This window comes from Chenopodium quinoa, unplaced genomic scaffold (assembly GCF_001683475.1).
Source record: "Chenopodium quinoa cultivar QQ74 unplaced genomic scaffold, ASM168347v1, whole genome shotgun sequence".
Taxonomy (NCBI): domain Eukaryota; kingdom Viridiplantae; phylum Streptophyta; class Magnoliopsida; order Caryophyllales; family Amaranthaceae; genus Chenopodium; species Chenopodium quinoa.
The window spans coordinates 292,041-309,489 of NW_018743608.1; the positions used below are offsets into that span (position 1 = coordinate 292,041).

Genomic DNA, 17,449 nt, shown 5'->3' on the forward strand with positions numbered 1-17,449 from the left:
AATTCTAATCAGATTGAACCGCTTAACATAGGATCTTAGCCCTTCTCTATCTCCCTGCTATATGGCACCCAAGTCGAGACTTGTTTTCTTAGCAGGGATGTTCATAAAGAAGTTAGAAGCAAACAAGAACGCAAGCGTCTTGAAGCTATTGATGCAGCTGGCTGGCAGGTTTCCAAATCATTGTTGGGCAATGCCCTTCAATGTAGCCGGAAAGCATCGGCACTAGGTGGCATCATCCAACCCCTGTAAGTACATGAGGTTGGTGTAGGCCATCAGGTGATCTTCAAGGTTAGTGGTACCATCATAAGTACCCACCAACACATTCTTAACCTTGGCCGGTTGTTCCACCTCGGTTATCTCCTTAGAGAATGCAGAAGGTTGTTCCCTAAGTTTGAGCAGACAAAGCTGCCAGTCCAAAGGTTGGACATTCTGTGCCGCCTAACCCTTTCAAAGAGAGCCGGCTGCATATATGTTTGTCAATATAGTATGTATGGCTACTGAGGTGCATACGGAGCCGAATGGATTATCTGAGGGCCAGTGTGAACGGACAAGCCGCCTGATTGACTCTCTCGGTTTGATTGCGAATACCTCATTGAGGTATTCTGAAAGCTGTCTGGGTAAGTCGACGTTGAAGCCGACTCAGACAGTTGTTGATATTTCTTCTGCTGGATTAACATCCGGGCATCAGAATAAGTCTTCTTTGATCCATCTGGCTGAACATGCCGGATGGCCTTCCTTTTCCCTATTTTAGGGAATCGGATCTTGGACGGATCAATCACGGGCCGGTTCCCCTCCTTTGGGTTAGGATGCGGAGTAGGCACACGGTCCTTGACTGGTTTTTTCTTCTCTGAGGGAGAAGGTTTCTTGGCCGACTGACCTCTACTAGAGCCAGTCGTCTTGTTGTTGATCAAGTCCTTGATTTCCCCTTTAAAACTTGCCATGAATTTCATGAGTTCGTCTCTAGTAACTGGGCCTGTGCCTTTTGCCGCCTGGGGTTGTCCAGACAACTGTCCGGCGATCTCACTTGGACCAACTTGCTCTTTGCCCCGTTCCCTTGTTTCCATGGAACAGGTGCGCCTAGTTCTGAGTGACCCGTCTGGGGCCACATAGGTTTCGAAATCAAAGTCGTCACCATTGTCTTGGTCTGAATAGACCTCAACCTTGACCGTAGGCTGTTTCTCGTTAGTAGGCGGTATAGACTCATGTGAAGCCATCTTAAAAGTACTCTCCCCATAGACGGCGCCAAAATGTTTCGGGGTTTTCTGTGTCCCTCGGGAGAGTTACAACACCAATACTGGATTCTGAGCGCCTGTACCTGCAAAACAACGGAGACTCTGGTTGGGTGGAGTTCCGCCTCCAACGATCAAGTTAGAACGTGTTCGAATGAGGTAAAAAGTGCAGAAAGTAAAGTATCTTCTCGGATTTCGAGATCGAGAGTGTTCTCTAAGGTGAGAGGTAAATATTTGCAATTAATGATTGCTAAGTTTTAAATGAATGTTTGTGAATCTCCTCCCCTGGTGGGAATATCTCCCTATTTATAGGATCTTGGAATTTATGCCGCTTTTCTAGGTTACAGAAACCTAGGAATTGTGGGCTATCTCGGGAATTAGGCCTTGAAGGCCGTCTTTTTCCCAATTATTGAGGATGCCACGTGTCAGCAGAAGAAAGGTTCATTTGAACCTCTCTAAGGGTGACACGTGTCACCATCTTATTGGGCCACGTGGCCTTGGGTATTATTACCCAAAACAAGTAACATATAGCTTTTTCTTTTAGTTGATGTTGTCAAAAAAAAAAAGAAAAAAGAAAAAAATTGAATTGGTGGGTTTATTTATTTCATTATAAATTATTAACAATGGTTTTACTGCATGACTATTGAATTGGCTTGTTGAAAGGAGAGAGAGATAGAGCAACAGAGGGGTATTGATTATAACGAGAGAGAGAGTTTTGGGAATTGAAATTGTTTTTGGCATTTTGTGAGTGTGGTGGGGATCAAGACAGAAAGATGAAATACTATTTTAAAGTTTTTTTTAGTTACTGGAACTTGAGTTATAATTTTTTTTCCAAAAAAATATTGTCACGTGACACACTATGACCATATCTAGGTCCGCCCTTGTTAGCATCATATGAAAATTTATTAGACACAAAATCAAAAGAGTTACAATTCTTTTTTCCACATGCAAATAAACCGTTCTTGGTTTCTTCAAACAAATGCCGAAAATAAACTAAATCAAATTAAATAAGAATACTCAGGTGCAAAAAGCATGAAATAAAATGTAGGAAAATTTGAAAGATACCACCAACTATTGTTCACGTTTTATACAATACCACCCCAAGTTTTTTTTATTTTATATTACCACCTAGTTCTCTCAAAAACCAAAAAATTTCCCACCACTTTTGCCCAACTCTCTTATATGACGTCACGGTGGGCCCCACTACCAATTTTCCTTCTCCCTTTCTTCGAATTTCACCTTTCTTCTTCCCTCTTATTCCTAATTAACTAATTTTATAACTAATTAACCCTAGAATCAACTCCCTAAATTTCATTTATAAACCCTAATTTCAATTGAAAAACCCCCCAAATTGATTTTATAAACCCTAATCAAACAAAACTCTCTATAACATGATTATGCCCTCGATTTTGCATTGTCGTTTGGCTTGAAGAACAAATTAGCAAATTAAAACCCTAAATAACGCCTAATTGATTTTAGAATTAGAAAAAGAGGAAGAGAAGGGAAGAAGAAAGAAGAACAGAGGTGAGAATCGAGGGAAAAGAGAGGTATAATTGGTAGCGGGACCCACCGTGACGTCATATAGGGGAGTTAGGCAAAATTGGTGGGAGTTTTTTTAGTTTTTGAGAAACTAGGTGGTAATATACAATAAAAAAAATAAAAATAAATAAAAAAACTTGAGGTGGTATTGTCTAAAATGTAAACAATAATTGGTGGTATTTTTCAAATTTTTCTAAAAATATATATTTAATAACACTTGAAAACTCATTCTTAAGGTAGGCACTTAGGAGTAATCTAACCTTTAAATTAAAGATAAATAATAATTCAAATTACATTACAAGGTTAACACAACTTTATTAGTTAACACCAAAACATTGAAATGATAGCCACCAAAAGAATCATAAGAGTAAAATAAAAATGGCAAAAGAATCTTTGTATGCCCCCGAAAATAGATTATTACGAGCTTAATAGTCATATTTTAGCTAACAAGAATTATATAGCACAATTATTATTCACAAAAAGTAACTATTATAAAATAAATAAATAAATAATCTCTTAAGGAGAAAATTATATAACTCTTCATACATGGTATTACATTTTTTCCATTCAAAAACTTCACTCACTTGAACTTTGATAAGTTTTACAAATGTTCATAAAACATGGAAACATGCACTCATTTGAGTATGAACAAAGATCCACAAAACAAGATATGCATATCAACAAATATGCAATAGCTAAAAATGATACACTTTGTAACCATACTCAACACATAATTCATGGCATGTAATAAAAATCATAGAAAAACATACATAATTAAACCATGAATTATCTAACATATAAACATTAGAAGAAACAACTTGCTAATATATAATATTCCAAAAGCAAGTGTCTAACAAATTCCTTCATGATGAATAAGATACATTGCTTCAAATTTTCAACAAGCAAATTGGTAAATGGAACCAATTAAGGTATCCCTAAATACTAATTTCAAATCATAAGTATAAAATCAAGTAAAAAAATAGTCAAAACATGCAATGTCACACTTATATGACATAGATTATTATTTTAAATCTCTAATAATCATTCCTACAAATAAAACAATTATTCACAAAGTCAATTTGTTGAAAACCACAAAACAAATATTTGTTAAGAAGATAATTAAGAATTAAACAACATGCTAATCATAATCAAGAAAAGACTTAGTTTAGAATAGAACTCCCTTGAATTAAATTAAGTTATGTAAATGCGTCTTTCCATGATGCACCAAATCATCCTCAGAAAATATGCAACCCAAAAATGTCATCATAAATCAGGAATGTGAGCAGCTATAAATGATCCAACCGTTGAAAAATGAAGCCTCATATGTTCCAAACAAGCAACCAAAATTTTAGCCAAAATCAGTCATGTATGACCTTCGAACGGGGGTCATATGCAGAATTGCTCCCAAAAAACGTAAGCTAAAATAATTCTTCCCAAACAATAAATTTTCCACACCATACAACCTTTCAACCAATACCCGTTGTGTAGCCAATGAAAATAAATAATTTAATTAATTTTCAAATTGTTGTAAATGATGGGTTGTTATTTCAAGGCTATGAGAAAAGAAATAAACAATAAGATCTTGTAAACAATGATACAAATTCAGTGTGTCGTGATGTAATTTACTTACTTGAAAACTTAACACCGGTGCAACTATGTTGCTCAATTGTATTCGCTAGTACGCCCCCTGGTTTATACACCACTCTCACACAAAGGCACTTTTGGTTGAAAGTTTGGAGTCCCATAAACTTATGCCCAAAAAAGAGGAGAATGTGTAAAGCTATATTTTAGTGTCTGAATTATAACTGATTTTCTCGACCAACGAATACATATAATTCACAAGGTAATATGAAATGATGAAAAAGGTGAAAGAGAAAGAGTTTAATAAGAAATTAAGAGAATGAACCAACCCTTAAACATCCCATTAAGAAAGAAGTTAAGTGGATGTTACAAAAGAATCCAAACAAAAAAATAAAAATAAAAAACTAGAATGCCAAAAGAATAAATCTAGCCATGAAAAAAGTGTTGGAATTATTTCTTCCCATAGTAAAATTCCAAGTCTAGTTTCATTTTTGCTTCAAAAGATCAATAACCAAATTTGCAAATATCAATTAAATTAGTTGACCTTTTGGCCATAATTATTTCTTTCTATTATCCATTATAATCCTAACCGTGCATATTTGAGGCTAAGTTCATAATACTTGATTGCTTGTGATTACTCAATAGGGATTTAATTGATACTCCTTGACTTGGGCAGGCATGGTTGCCGTGAATGGCTTCCTTGTTTAGGTTAACACTCCACTATAAATTGAAGTCCACTCCACTTAATAAGTACACACAAAAAAGATATACTTCTCTTCTTTACTACAAAAATGTTACACAAAATAGTTTCTTGTTTTGGGCATTGATCATTGTGTTCTCAATCTAGCTCTTCATTGTACACCGGAGAGTTAGAGTCGTGTAACCCTGGAGGTCGATTGCTATGAGTCCATGTTTACAAGTACGGGGCAAATTCGACTTTAATTTAGGGCAGTGATGCTATGTCACGTCACGACATCAAATAAGATAAGTTTGTTCTATTATTAATTGCCATTAGTCATAAATCCTACAATGTAAAGTCGAATTTCCGTTTACTTTAATGGCTAATGGTGAGTTTTGTTTGATGCAATGCATAATATTTACTCCGTCTATTATACTTGGTTTTGTATCGTTTTAAGCTTTACTTTGAAGCATGTATATCCTTTTATTTTAACTTACTTTGTTCTGTGAATCGATCAAATGCTCCATATTGTAAGATTTATTTATGAACTCTTCCAGATTGAATAAAGTCTTGTTGGTTATGCGCTTTTACCCATAAGTTTGTTTTGACTCCAGGTTTTAGTTGCTCACACTAATCTTTTGTAATACCAATCTTACTACATTGACCCTCAGCAAGGAGCTAAGAGTTTATTGTGTAATACCAATGTTACCATTTTATATTGACTGTTTAGGAGAACCAAACCAAGTTATATCATTTGTTCTGGTTGTGATGAGTTTTATCATTTGCAGACATCGCTTAGTGCATTATAATTGTGGGTGTGTTGTAATTACACTTAAGTCTAGCATTGAAGTGCAACGATGTTATTAGATAATATAGTAATTATAATCGGACGACGATTTTTAGTAAGGTCAAATACTTTATTTAAATTAATGTTGTGAATGTTGCTATGTCATTATAGTATTTTGTGAGAGTTTAGTAATCACAACTCCTTAATTTATTGTCATTAAATTTCTTACTTTGTGTAATATGTTATTTTGCGCTTATTCATGTGTAACATGTATTTCGTGATGATTTCTTGCATAATTTAATGAGGAGTTTGATTAAGACTGAGACTAATGAGTAGGTTAGTTGGACTCACCTTAGTGGGTGTGTTGAGGAGGGAGACTCTCATGTGAGTTCACTTAATCGTGGCTTGATGTTGGTTGATTTGTCAACTTGTGAATTGTATACTTTTGCTTATTGTGTTATATCCATTATTGTTGAGTTTCATGGATGATTAGGCTTTGGTTATGTGACTCTTAATGAGCTTTAAGAGTTAATCTTATATCCCTAATTCAGTGAATAATGGATATGATGTTTGTGTTCTTTAATTAGGTTAATTGTTTGTGAATCTTATGAGTATGTGACTTAAATAATTAGGTAGGTATATGAATTATATGAGTTGATTCATGATAACTTAATTTATTTAATAAACTTGGAGATTGACTAGATTTATAAATGTGATTTGTTCTACATGTTGATGTTTGCATGAGGCATATCTTTCCTTCATGGTCTAGGTGAGACCAATTAATCTCCTTGTTTATATAACAGAAGTAAAAGTGTTGTTTTGACCAAAATTTTTACAAATTAGGATGGTTAAAAAGTTGAAATTATGAGAACTTTATAAAAAGAGGGAATAACCCTCTTTTTTTAAAAGGTTTATTAAATAGCATGTGGTTTAACTTTGGTTAGTTAATCCTATGTGGGGGGTATCAATATTTTCAGCTTATTATGTTGGCTCGTTCATCTCAAGATAGTTTGTCTAAGTATTCCCTGATTAATAGATTGTTTATGTGATAACCTCAATTGCTTGTTGTGTGGGGGTACCTACTTAAGGTGAGATGTTCCTTGGTGTGCTTCGCAATTATCTTTTGAGACTTTGCGGTGTTATGATTGTTGTATTTGCTGAATATACTATTTAAAGGACCTAATATGTGATAAAGGTTGAGTGTGCTAACTTGATTTTAGAATTATGTCATTGCTATTAAATGCATTGTGTTTGACATAATATATGTTAATTTGAGAATGACTTGAGTAGCGTTATTCTTCGAAATTATGAGCCATGTGAGTCACATTGAGATCGTCACTCAAAATTGCATTGGTATGATAATTTGTATTCTGATCCATATAATCTAATTTGCTTTATTTTTCTCTTTGACTTTTCTTTTGTGAAATTGGTGAGTAGACCAGCTAGAAAGAAGTAAAGTCAGGATCCAAACTAGTTAAGTCTAATTGGCTTTCTTAATCAGAAAGGTTGAAGGATTAGAAGAAGTCATGGGGCGTCTTCAAGAAGTGAATGGATATATAAGTATCCTAAATCATGTGGAGGGACCATGTCATTTTGTTTGTGCTAGTTTTTGGAGAAAACAAGTTAATATGAATCTAAGTCCTTATTGTGACCTATTATTTTTGTGAAAGTTGGTTTTGACTAACCTTAATAATAAAGCTATTGGCTGTAATGTTGACTTTCATGAGTCAATTGAAATTAAAAGAGAAAGAAACTTGATATGACAGATTCACTCTAGCTTTGGTGATTTACTAAGTTTGTGCGGTCATTTGTCTTGTTTGCATTATTATCCTTTGTGGTTTTGATAATGGTTCAAATAATGGTTAAATTGCGAACTAATATGACAACTTAGTCATGAATTGATGAAACTAAAGTGAAGGAACTTTCTCCATGTGTGCATCCTTGTAAGGAATAATACAAGGTAAACAACTTTATAATACAAATTGAATTGAACACCAAAGTTATGGTGTGAGATCAAGTCATTACATGATTATTCTCGTAATCTGTTAGTTTGACTATGATTGTGAATCATTAGCTTCTAACTTAATGTATCTTATGTGACGAAAATATTGCTATAGTGCAGGTGGAGATTGTATTGTAAAAGTGCTCACTAATGATCATTGTATGGTATATGTAATAAGAATTAAACTTGCAGGTTTAAAATGTTTATGAGATAACCAACAATGATAAGTCAAGAATGAAGTTTTGGTTCAAAGCGTTATGCAATCTTATTGCAAAATCTATTAGTTGATATCAATTGTGGGGGGGAGCCAACTCTATTTGTTACATTTTTGTTGGTGAGTTATAAGTTACAATTGAGGTAGCTTACAATGGAATAAAAATGTATACATTTTTGAGGCATGAATACTAATTATTAAATAAAATGTGATCACGTGATATGAGAGGAATATTAGAGATTCCCTCAACAAAGGCCTTTGGTGCTGGATTGAGCCAGCACAGAGAATGGATTTAAAGCCTATAGAGGAGTGAATTGTGATTGATACCCATCTTAGAAATGTGTGTGTTCAATGGGTCAAACGAAGTCACAAAAGAACTCAATTATAGTACCACGACCATTCCTATTAATGAAAAGATGTGGTACTTTTTACTGTTATGTGGAAAAGGTTGAGTTAAAAGAACTCTTAATAAGTTCATAGCCTTAATGAAGGTGGTTTGTGATAGTACAAACTTGATGAACTTACCTGTCCTCTATGAGTTCCAAAGGCTAGGACCTCTAGAGCATTCATGAAAAATCCAGGCAAATGTGGGGCATTTTTAATTTCGCGAGAACACCTTTGATTTGAGAAAGGTTTACTACGCAACTGTGTTTATACTAACCTCATGAAAGGTTCAAGGCCAAGTCCACCCAACACGACTGTAGAACACAATTGTAAGTACTAGGTATCAAATCAAGTCCACAAGACATTGATACTTGCAAAACCGAGTATCCTTTGCCCAAATTCTTATTTTGCTCTTTTGAATCATGTGGGGGAATGTTGGAATTATTTCTTCCCATAGTAAAATTCCAAATCTAGTTTCATTTATGCTTCAAAAGATCAATAACCAAATTTGCAAATATCAATTAAATTAGTTGACTTTTTGGCCATAATTATTTCTTTCTATTACCCATTTTAAGCCTAACCGTGCATATTTGAGGCTAAGTTCATGATGCTTGATTGCTTGTGATTACTCAATTAAAGGGATTTGATTGATACTCCTTGACTTGGGCATGCATGATTGCCGTGAATGGCTTCCATCTTTGAGTTACTACTCCACCATAAATAGAAGTCCCCTCCTCTTAATAAGTACACACAAAAAAGATATACTTCTCTTCTTTACTCCAAAAATGTTACACAAAATAATTTCTTGTTTTGGGCATTGATCACTGTGTTCTCAATCCAGTTCTTCGTATTACACCGGAAAGTTAAGAGTCGTGCAACCCTAGAGGTCGATTGCTATGAGTCCGTATGTACAAGTACGGAGCAAATTCGACTTTAGGGCAGTGATGCTATGTCACGCCACGACATCAAATCAGATAAGCTGTTCTATTATTAATTGTTATTAGTCATAAATCCTACAAAAATCTACTCCATAATCCACCCGTGGGCAAACCAAATAGGCCGCCACAACTTACTCATGAAGTAAACTTATCAAGTTCTTTTAATTTCTTTACTCCAACAGTAGTTTCATCTAGTTGTTGATGATATAAATTATGTTTATAGTTCTTTTGGGAGCATGTATTAGAGTTTCATCTGTAGGGGTAATGAAGTGGCATACGAGCTAGCTTATTGCTTGTCTGGGGTGCCGGGTAGAACTATTTGGTTATCGGAATTTCCGTCTTGTATAAATTGTATTGTTTATTTTTTGAACTCTAACCTTCCTATTAATGAAAATTAGTTGTCCTTAGGGGTTGTCCTTAAAAAATTAAAAATTAAAAAATTAAAAAATAAAAAATAGATTGACCCAAACACAAACTTGATTGCCGCCCTGTATTGCAAGACCCTATACTAACTTCAGTAGTAGGAATTTATACAATAATTCTATACAAATGAGCATCATTCAGAGTCAATTACCACCAATGGCCAGTTCCCAATTTATATGACATACATTATACATGGTTATTACCACCAAATAGCCATTTCCCAAATTTACATAGCATACATTATACAAGGAATCCTAAGATTAACTATGACTCATCGGGTTTAGGTTCGAGGATAACAGGTATTTTCTCTTGGTGATCACCTCGTAAAACCTCCACAGTCACCTACAAGATGAAACAATAAGTCCCTGCTAGAATATAATAGATGAGGATCCAATAAAGGGAGACCATAGTAGAAGCATACCTTATCCCCTACTTTGCAGGTGTCAAGAATTCTGTACAAATCGCTACCATTAGTAACTTTCTTGCCATTCACTGATGTTATTATATCCCCTAGTATAAGTCGTCCATAGGCATCACGTTTTGTAGATAGAAGGCCCTGTAGTAACATAAGAACAACCTAAGTCAAATTCCACCAATAAAATGCAACCGTCTTTCAGCAGCTCAAGTGGAATGCTTGAAGCACAACGATATTTATCAGTGTAAGTTAACATTTATCAGAAATATACCGCTTTGCCAGCAGGACCTTCTGGTGGAGCATCTAGCACAAGCACTCCACTAACTCCTAGTTGCTCCACTGATTGATCTGGGGCAAATTTAATCCCCAGGATCGGTCTTGTAACTTTCCCATATTTCACAAGCTGATCTACGATGCCACCAACCTGAAAATTAAATGACAAAAGACATGTCATCCTTTTCTACCTCCACAGAGAGAAAAGGTAAATAATAAATAAAGGGAGAAAAGATAAACTGAAAGAATATATTAACACAGGTGATGAGATTTCAAGCAATGCCTCCCGCCCCCCGCCCCCCAAAAAACCCTCCAGATCTTGACAAAGGCAGAGTTGAAAACCTACAGTATCAACAGGGATTGAAAAACCAACACCAGAAGATGCACCAGAAGGAGAGTATATAGCAGTATTTATCCCGATGAGATTGCCAGAACTATCAAGAAGTGGACCTCCACTGTTACCAGGATTTATAGCAGCGTCAGTCTGTATAACATCCTGAATTGGACGCCCTGTTGCAGCAGAGCTGATTTCCCTTCTGAGCCCACTACATTAAACACATTGAAAGTGGTCACACAAGTAGCCTTTTTAGCTTCCAAAATGCTATCATTAAAGGGCATCAAAATACTGCAATTTACAGGTTAAAGCTAAGACAAACAAATAAAAATTCCAGGTTCATTGAATTGCAGTTTTACTTGGCCAGGTAGATTAAGTAGTAGCTGAGGTTGCAATCAAGATAACAGTTCAAACACAATGGAAGCACACTTTTATAGCAGCAAGAATTAATAAATTTTACAGTATCACTTCATCATTATGATTCTAGAGTTTTGGACCATATGCTTTCAATTAAGTTAACTATACTACCTTTTATAACAAAAACCATTTTATACTTGGTCCATGCTTTATCTAAGCTACCCATGGTTTTCATAATGTATGAGGTACCCTAATAGTCTTCAAAGTTCACTCCATACCTTTAAAACTATAAACTTTCATTCAAATCTCAAATATTACAAGGTGAATTATTGCAATATGTAAGGTTGTTTGGCAATTTTTCAAAACCACAAGGGTAACTCATTACAAAAAAAAAAAAAAGGGAAATAAAAAAAACCCTTGTATGGAAGATTTCGAGTCCAACAATTGCACCACAATCCTTTGGAAACCTAAGAGGTCTTTGGGGAGTAGTTAAGCTTAAGAAATAAGAATATGAGTTTTGTTTTTTTTTTTTTTTTTTTTTTTTTTTTAATCCAGGTTGTTTCACATCAGATTTGCAATCGTTGTATTAATTTCTTAGTCTTACTACTTGTTCTCTCTTTGTCTACTTTCAGAATTTCATTCACATTTAACCACTTTTGGCCTACCCCTACCCTCAAGATAGCTACGTTTATTTCTTTTGTTGTTTTGTTAATATGCATGCTAAAGCCAAGTTGAAGATAGTATTGGCACCTTTTATGGTTATTGTGTAAGAAAATAAGGGTTAAAAACATTAGAAGTGCCCAAAGAATTATTTCTTACAATATAACAACAATAGTCTTCATATGAATAGGCTTTAAAAAGAGTACGTATTTCAAAACACATGTTACTAGGTGTTGGCCCATCCTAGAGCTTTACTTTTCACATGAAGACAATAATCCTATACAAAACAGCATTCACGTAATAAACATTGATAAAATTTGATGCTTGATCACTAATAGAAGTATCTGATGAGTAACATCTCAACTTTAATAGTAGTACGGAGTATAATTTACACTATAGCTGGGAATTACTCCACAAAAACAAACTCTCAGTAGTTAAGGAAAAATTTCCAATGATAGGAATCATTTCTTACTTATCTACCTTCCCCAAAGCCAGGCCCAAACCTTCAAGCTATTAAATGAAAATTTTATTTACCTTATAACACCTGTTGTCAGCGTATGGTCAAGTCCAAACTGCATATATTCATTAAATATACAGATATTAGTTAACAAATGTAATTCACAATAAATATATACTCATAAAATACTAATAGATTATGTAAGCTGACATTAACTTTTGCGAGACCTATCTGCAGAGTATTTTAGGAATCTTAGGGACTTATAAAGGGCTATTTAACAGATCTTTAGGGTAAATAAGAGGCCATGTCTGGATTATTTGGAACAGTTATCTATATAATTTGCAGCCCTTAGAGCCACACCGTGATTAGATAAAGGGGACAACTTTAATCTAATGAAACTATTGACAAGTGATCATCATTAAATGCACTAAACCAGAAATAGTACTTTTACATACAAAAAACGGATAATATGCAAAGTTGAAATGTAAAACAAGTTTTTACTTTTTATATTTATTTACTTTATTGTATGCTCTGTATTTAATTTTTTCATTAGCATTATTTATAATTGCAGCATATACTCATTTCATGCATTCTACAGGAATGGATATTAGACTGAAATTTTAGTCAACAAATATTTGGTAAAACATACAAGATTGTAGAATACTTAAAAGCCTATCACTAATTCAAATATATGACAAGAAGTTTGAAACTAAACTACTAGCGAAAACAGAGATGAGTACATGTCATCAAAACCCCTCTCAACAACATCATGAAAAAAGTGTCAACAACCAAACAGGCAAGACCAGTAATTTTTGGCTTTTTGCTGCATAATAGGTCATATAGCTTACTGAGTTCCCCTATATCAAAAGAAAAAAAAAATAAAAAAAAAAATAAAAAACTTACTGGGTTCCCAATAGCAAAGACTTTCTGACCAACAAGCAAGTCTGCAGAGACACCAATTGGTACTGGTCTCAATTTATCTTTAGGTACATCAATGCGCAAAACAGCAACATCTTTGTCTTGGTCATACCCAACAACTTTGGCCTCGTAAGTAGATTGGTCAGCAAGAGTGACCCTGTAAATCACTAACAACATTTTAGTTCTAAAAAATTTATACATCACCTGAAAATGATGATCAAAGTAATGCACAACAAGCTAGCCCTTCATTACTCATGAATTCAAGCAAGCACAGAGCTTAAGTAGGGGGTGAAGGAACCGGCCGAAGGGATGTTGTCACACAAAGTAGCCAATGAGAATGTGACATGTGACCCACTTTGCTTTGGGGGGAATGACTGTGGGCTAAGGGATCAGGGTTTCTTTAACCCTCATTCACTCAACGTTGCTATAATTATATTAAAGATTTAAATATTCTCCAGTTCGATATATAAAAGGGTAACACCTACATATACATTGTACATCCAAAGATCATACTCCCTTTCTCTCACAATAATTATGCAGGATCCGAAATTTGATATTGGAAAAAAGAAATAGAAAATTCAGGACTGCTACTGGGATGAAGAGGTAGCACTCATAGCAGCATCAACTTTAGAAAATTAGATAGTACTTTCAAATGATAGAAGACAAAAGAATCCAAAAAAGGTAAGCAGGGCTGTGACGCAATGGGAAACATTGCACAATAGTATTGAACAACAAACCTGAGATCAGAAGCACCACGAATCACATGATAATTGGTGACTATGTGACCTTCTGTATCCCAAATAAAGCCTGATCCAGATCCCTGAGGAACCTCTAACACATCCAACGTAAACGCATCCTGTCTATTTCACAAGCCAATACAAAATTCATAACCATCAAATTTTACAACCCAGAAAACTAAATCCAATGTAAACTCATGCAACTGTTATATTCATAGATGGAAACTAAACCTACATTTAGGCCCCGTTTGGTTTGATGTAAAACATTTTCAATGAAAAATCAGTTTTCATGGAAGCACAATTGCAAATTAGTTTTTCTTTGTTTGGTTTCATACAAGAAAAGTTCAAGAAAAATCAAAATAGGAGTGGGAATGTGAGGATGGATGAGTGGAAAATAAAAAGGAGGTAAGGAGGAGGGAGGAAAATGTGACTTCCCTTGTTTTGTAAGGGAAAATGTTTTCCATCATTAAGGATGCAATTTTCCACCATTAGGAAAATTGATTTCTACCCCTTCACAAACCAAACAAAGTAAAATGGGAAAATTATTTTCCATGAAAACATTTTACATCAAACCAAATGGGGCCTTAAGGGTTATTTTGATATTGCTTTTAAATGGTCAGTACACTTTTATTATTCAGATTGTGGGTTGTCTAAAGAAGTAGCTAGAACAATAAATGTTCAGCAATTTCATTGATTGATTAATTCGATAAGTCTTCAAGGGGCTCCAAACAGAATTGTGGATCAGTGTCTTTAATGAAAACATTCTTGGTTTTATGATTGGGATACAACTTGCTATAGCTATCTCTTCAAGTGTCCATAAATCTTTGTCACCATGATAAGATAGTTTGAAGTTTAAACCAATAAAGCAACAGTGAGATTTTTAATAAAATTCATATGTTTTACAGAAATTTAATGTATAAAGCTAAGCTCCATCTAAGAGACTGTGTGCCTACAAAGTATGAAAGTCCTGGACGCCTAAAATGGGGTTGAATGTAATGCAGAATAAACTAAAACTCTAAAGCGACTCTAGAAAACTAGGCCTGTTCACAGATCGGATATCCGAAAATTCGGATATCAGAAACTGATATCCAAATCCGATCCGAAAATTTCGGAAATTTCGGATATCCAAAATTTTCGGATTGGATGTTTGGATATCCATTATCCAATATTAAGTAAAATTAATTATGATTACTTTCTAAATTTCACTAATTTTACCACTTTTTTATCGTTAACTTATACAACATATTTTAACAAAATAGTAATCTTTTTGCAATAAAAATTATCATCAAATATATTAAGAATATCATAATAAGTTAATAATACAGGGTCAGTTGTTTTATATGAATAATTTAAAATTATATATATATTTCAGCCTTTATATTCCCGATATTGGATATCCGAATTTTGAAAATCAATATCTAAATCCGCATCCGATATCCACCTTTTCAGATTGGATATCTAATTCAAAATGAAAACTCGGATCGGATATCCAAAAATTCGGATCGGTTGCGGATCGCATTATTGGATTTTCGAATAGTTTTGTACAAGCCTATAGAAAACTATTAAAAATAAAAATAAAATAAATAAATAAATAAATACTACGTAAAAGATTTGAGATACCTACATCAAAAAATAGACTTAATATAGTTGACAATGGTTTCAAGTCTTTCAACCCTTAGCACAACTTCAGCAAAACAAACTCCTGTAACCCATTAATGTCCGCTAGGGGTGTACATAAAATACCCGGATCTGAAGCGGACCGGAAGATTCAAGTCCATTACCGATCCGTGTAAACCGGTTCAAGTCTGGTCCGGATTTGGACCGGTGTTCACTCCTAGCTAGGGGTGTACATATAATACCTAGACCTGTATCGGACCGGTAGATTCAAGTCCATTGCCGGTCCGCGTAAACCGGTCCAATCCGGTTCAGGTTCAACACGGTTACGGTCCGGATCCGGACCGGTGTTCACCCCTATCCATAGCCACTATCTCGATTTAGTATACACTATTATCTTAGACACTACTTTGCCGAATCCTAACCCTTGTAGTTTCCTCAAGACCTCGACCAGCAGACAAAATTGCACGAAACAATGATCCTTCTTCAACACAACCCCCCAACCAAAGAAAGTCCCGAATAAAACTAACAGTGGACAAACAGACCTAATAAGAGTCAACTAAACTATATATTTTATGAAGTGCCCAAGTATTAAGCGTCCGACACAGATACATTATATGCCAAATGAAGAGTCCAATAACAAAATAAATGCACTTGAGATTATTTTCTAAAGTTTATACTATGTTCTTCCAAGTTCAAGTAAAGTTTGACACATATATAATCTACTTCCTTTGTTCTATTTTCTAAATACCCAAAATCTATGCGAGCTTATTAGCAATAGTTGAAACAAGTATTTAGATTTCCTTGCAACAAAACTATCAATACTAGAAACTTGCTTAAAATGTAATTGTTGCAATGAATTTCCAATTAAAGCAGTAAATATTTTCTTTAAACAAAAATTAAATAATAGCAAAATTAAAGCATACTTAGTAGCCAGATTGGTGATATAAACAACAGAAGGTGTATTCTCTTGGAAAAGACGAACAGTAGCGAGCTCATCGGTTTGCAATTTCCGTGGCGTGCTGACCACAAACGCCAATGCCGGGTCAACATCGGCGACAATCAGTGAGAGCGACAAAGCCATTGAAGTGCATACCACAAAGAGTGAATCCAATGTTGAGGCAATTGCGGATTTACAGGCGGTTGAATCTTGCTTAGTTGAGAAGAATGATGATTGGGATTCACTTATTATCTTTGGTGTTCGATTAACCCGAGTTTTGAAGGGAATGATATTGTTGCTACAACTGGTATTGCTATTACTAGTGATAGTGTTCTTGGTGGTTTGATTTCTGATAAAGAAGCGAGAGATGGTTGAAGAGAAAGAGGAATAGGCAATCGTAGTTGTAGCTGCCATCCCTTGCATTGATGACAAGTGCCTTCTAAAGATTGTTTTTCTTTAGTTTTTTTGGTGGGGAGTTGCTTGCTTCTTGTACTTGTGGACTTGTGGTCATCATTCCTCTTCTTGTAACTTCGGCAATATGGAGGATATCTTTATATTTTTTTATTGCTCTTCTACTCCGTAGTTTATAGCCGTTGTATGTGGGGATATTAATTTATAGTGCGTGGCCAATATGTGAGCGTTTGTAAAATAATAAAGTAACTCATATGGATTGACCGAGTAACTCTTATGATACTGAACAAGTAACTCTTATAATACTGACGAATTAACCCCTGTAACATTGACCGAAAAGTACTTGTAACAATGAACGATGTAATCAGCCACATATAAAAATTGGTGATTTACTTATTTACTTCCTCTGTTTCGTAATAATCAACATGCTAGAACGTGTACAAAGTTTTAGGAAAATTATAAGATAGGGATCATAGGTGAATTTATATAAGTATAGTTACTTGGGATATTTTTTTTATTGGAATATATTTAATGGTTAGTAGGAGAGATTAAAAAAA

General features: G+C 34.6%; 1 protein-coding gene across 1 annotated transcript; it reads right to left on the minus strand.

The window, feature by feature from the left end:
• Positions 1–9,810: 9,810 nt before the first annotated feature.
• LOC110682878 (protease Do-like 1, chloroplastic) lies at positions 9,811–17,012 on the minus strand. Its single transcript, XM_021859217.1, has 8 exons — positions 16,468–17,012; positions 13,928–14,050; positions 13,176–13,347; positions 12,350–12,387; positions 10,811–11,009; positions 10,463–10,615; positions 10,198–10,332; positions 9,811–10,118 (listed from the first exon to the last, which is right to left on the minus strand). The coding sequence occupies exons 1-8, from the start codon at positions 16,902–16,904 to the stop codon at positions 10,041–10,043; spliced, it is 1,335 nt and encodes a 444-aa protein (XP_021714909.1). The 5' UTR covers positions 16,905–17,012; the 3' UTR covers positions 9,811–10,040.
• Positions 17,013–17,449: the final 437 nt, after the last annotated feature.

Bases quoted from the DNA above. Each gene is read 5' to 3' on its own strand.
- LOC110682878 (XM_021859217.1), bottom strand. From the start codon at position 16,904: ATGCAAGGGATGGCAGCTACAACTACGATTGCCTATTCCTCTTTCTCT. The intron at 14,051-16,467 runs GTATGCTTTAAT...CTTGTGAAATAG, and splicing joins ATCACCAATCTGGCTACTAA to ACAGGATGCGTTTACGTTGG. The intron at 10,333-10,462 runs GTATATTTCTGA...ATGTTACTACAG, and splicing joins AAGGTCCTGCTGGCAAAGCG to GGCCTTCTATCTACAAAACG.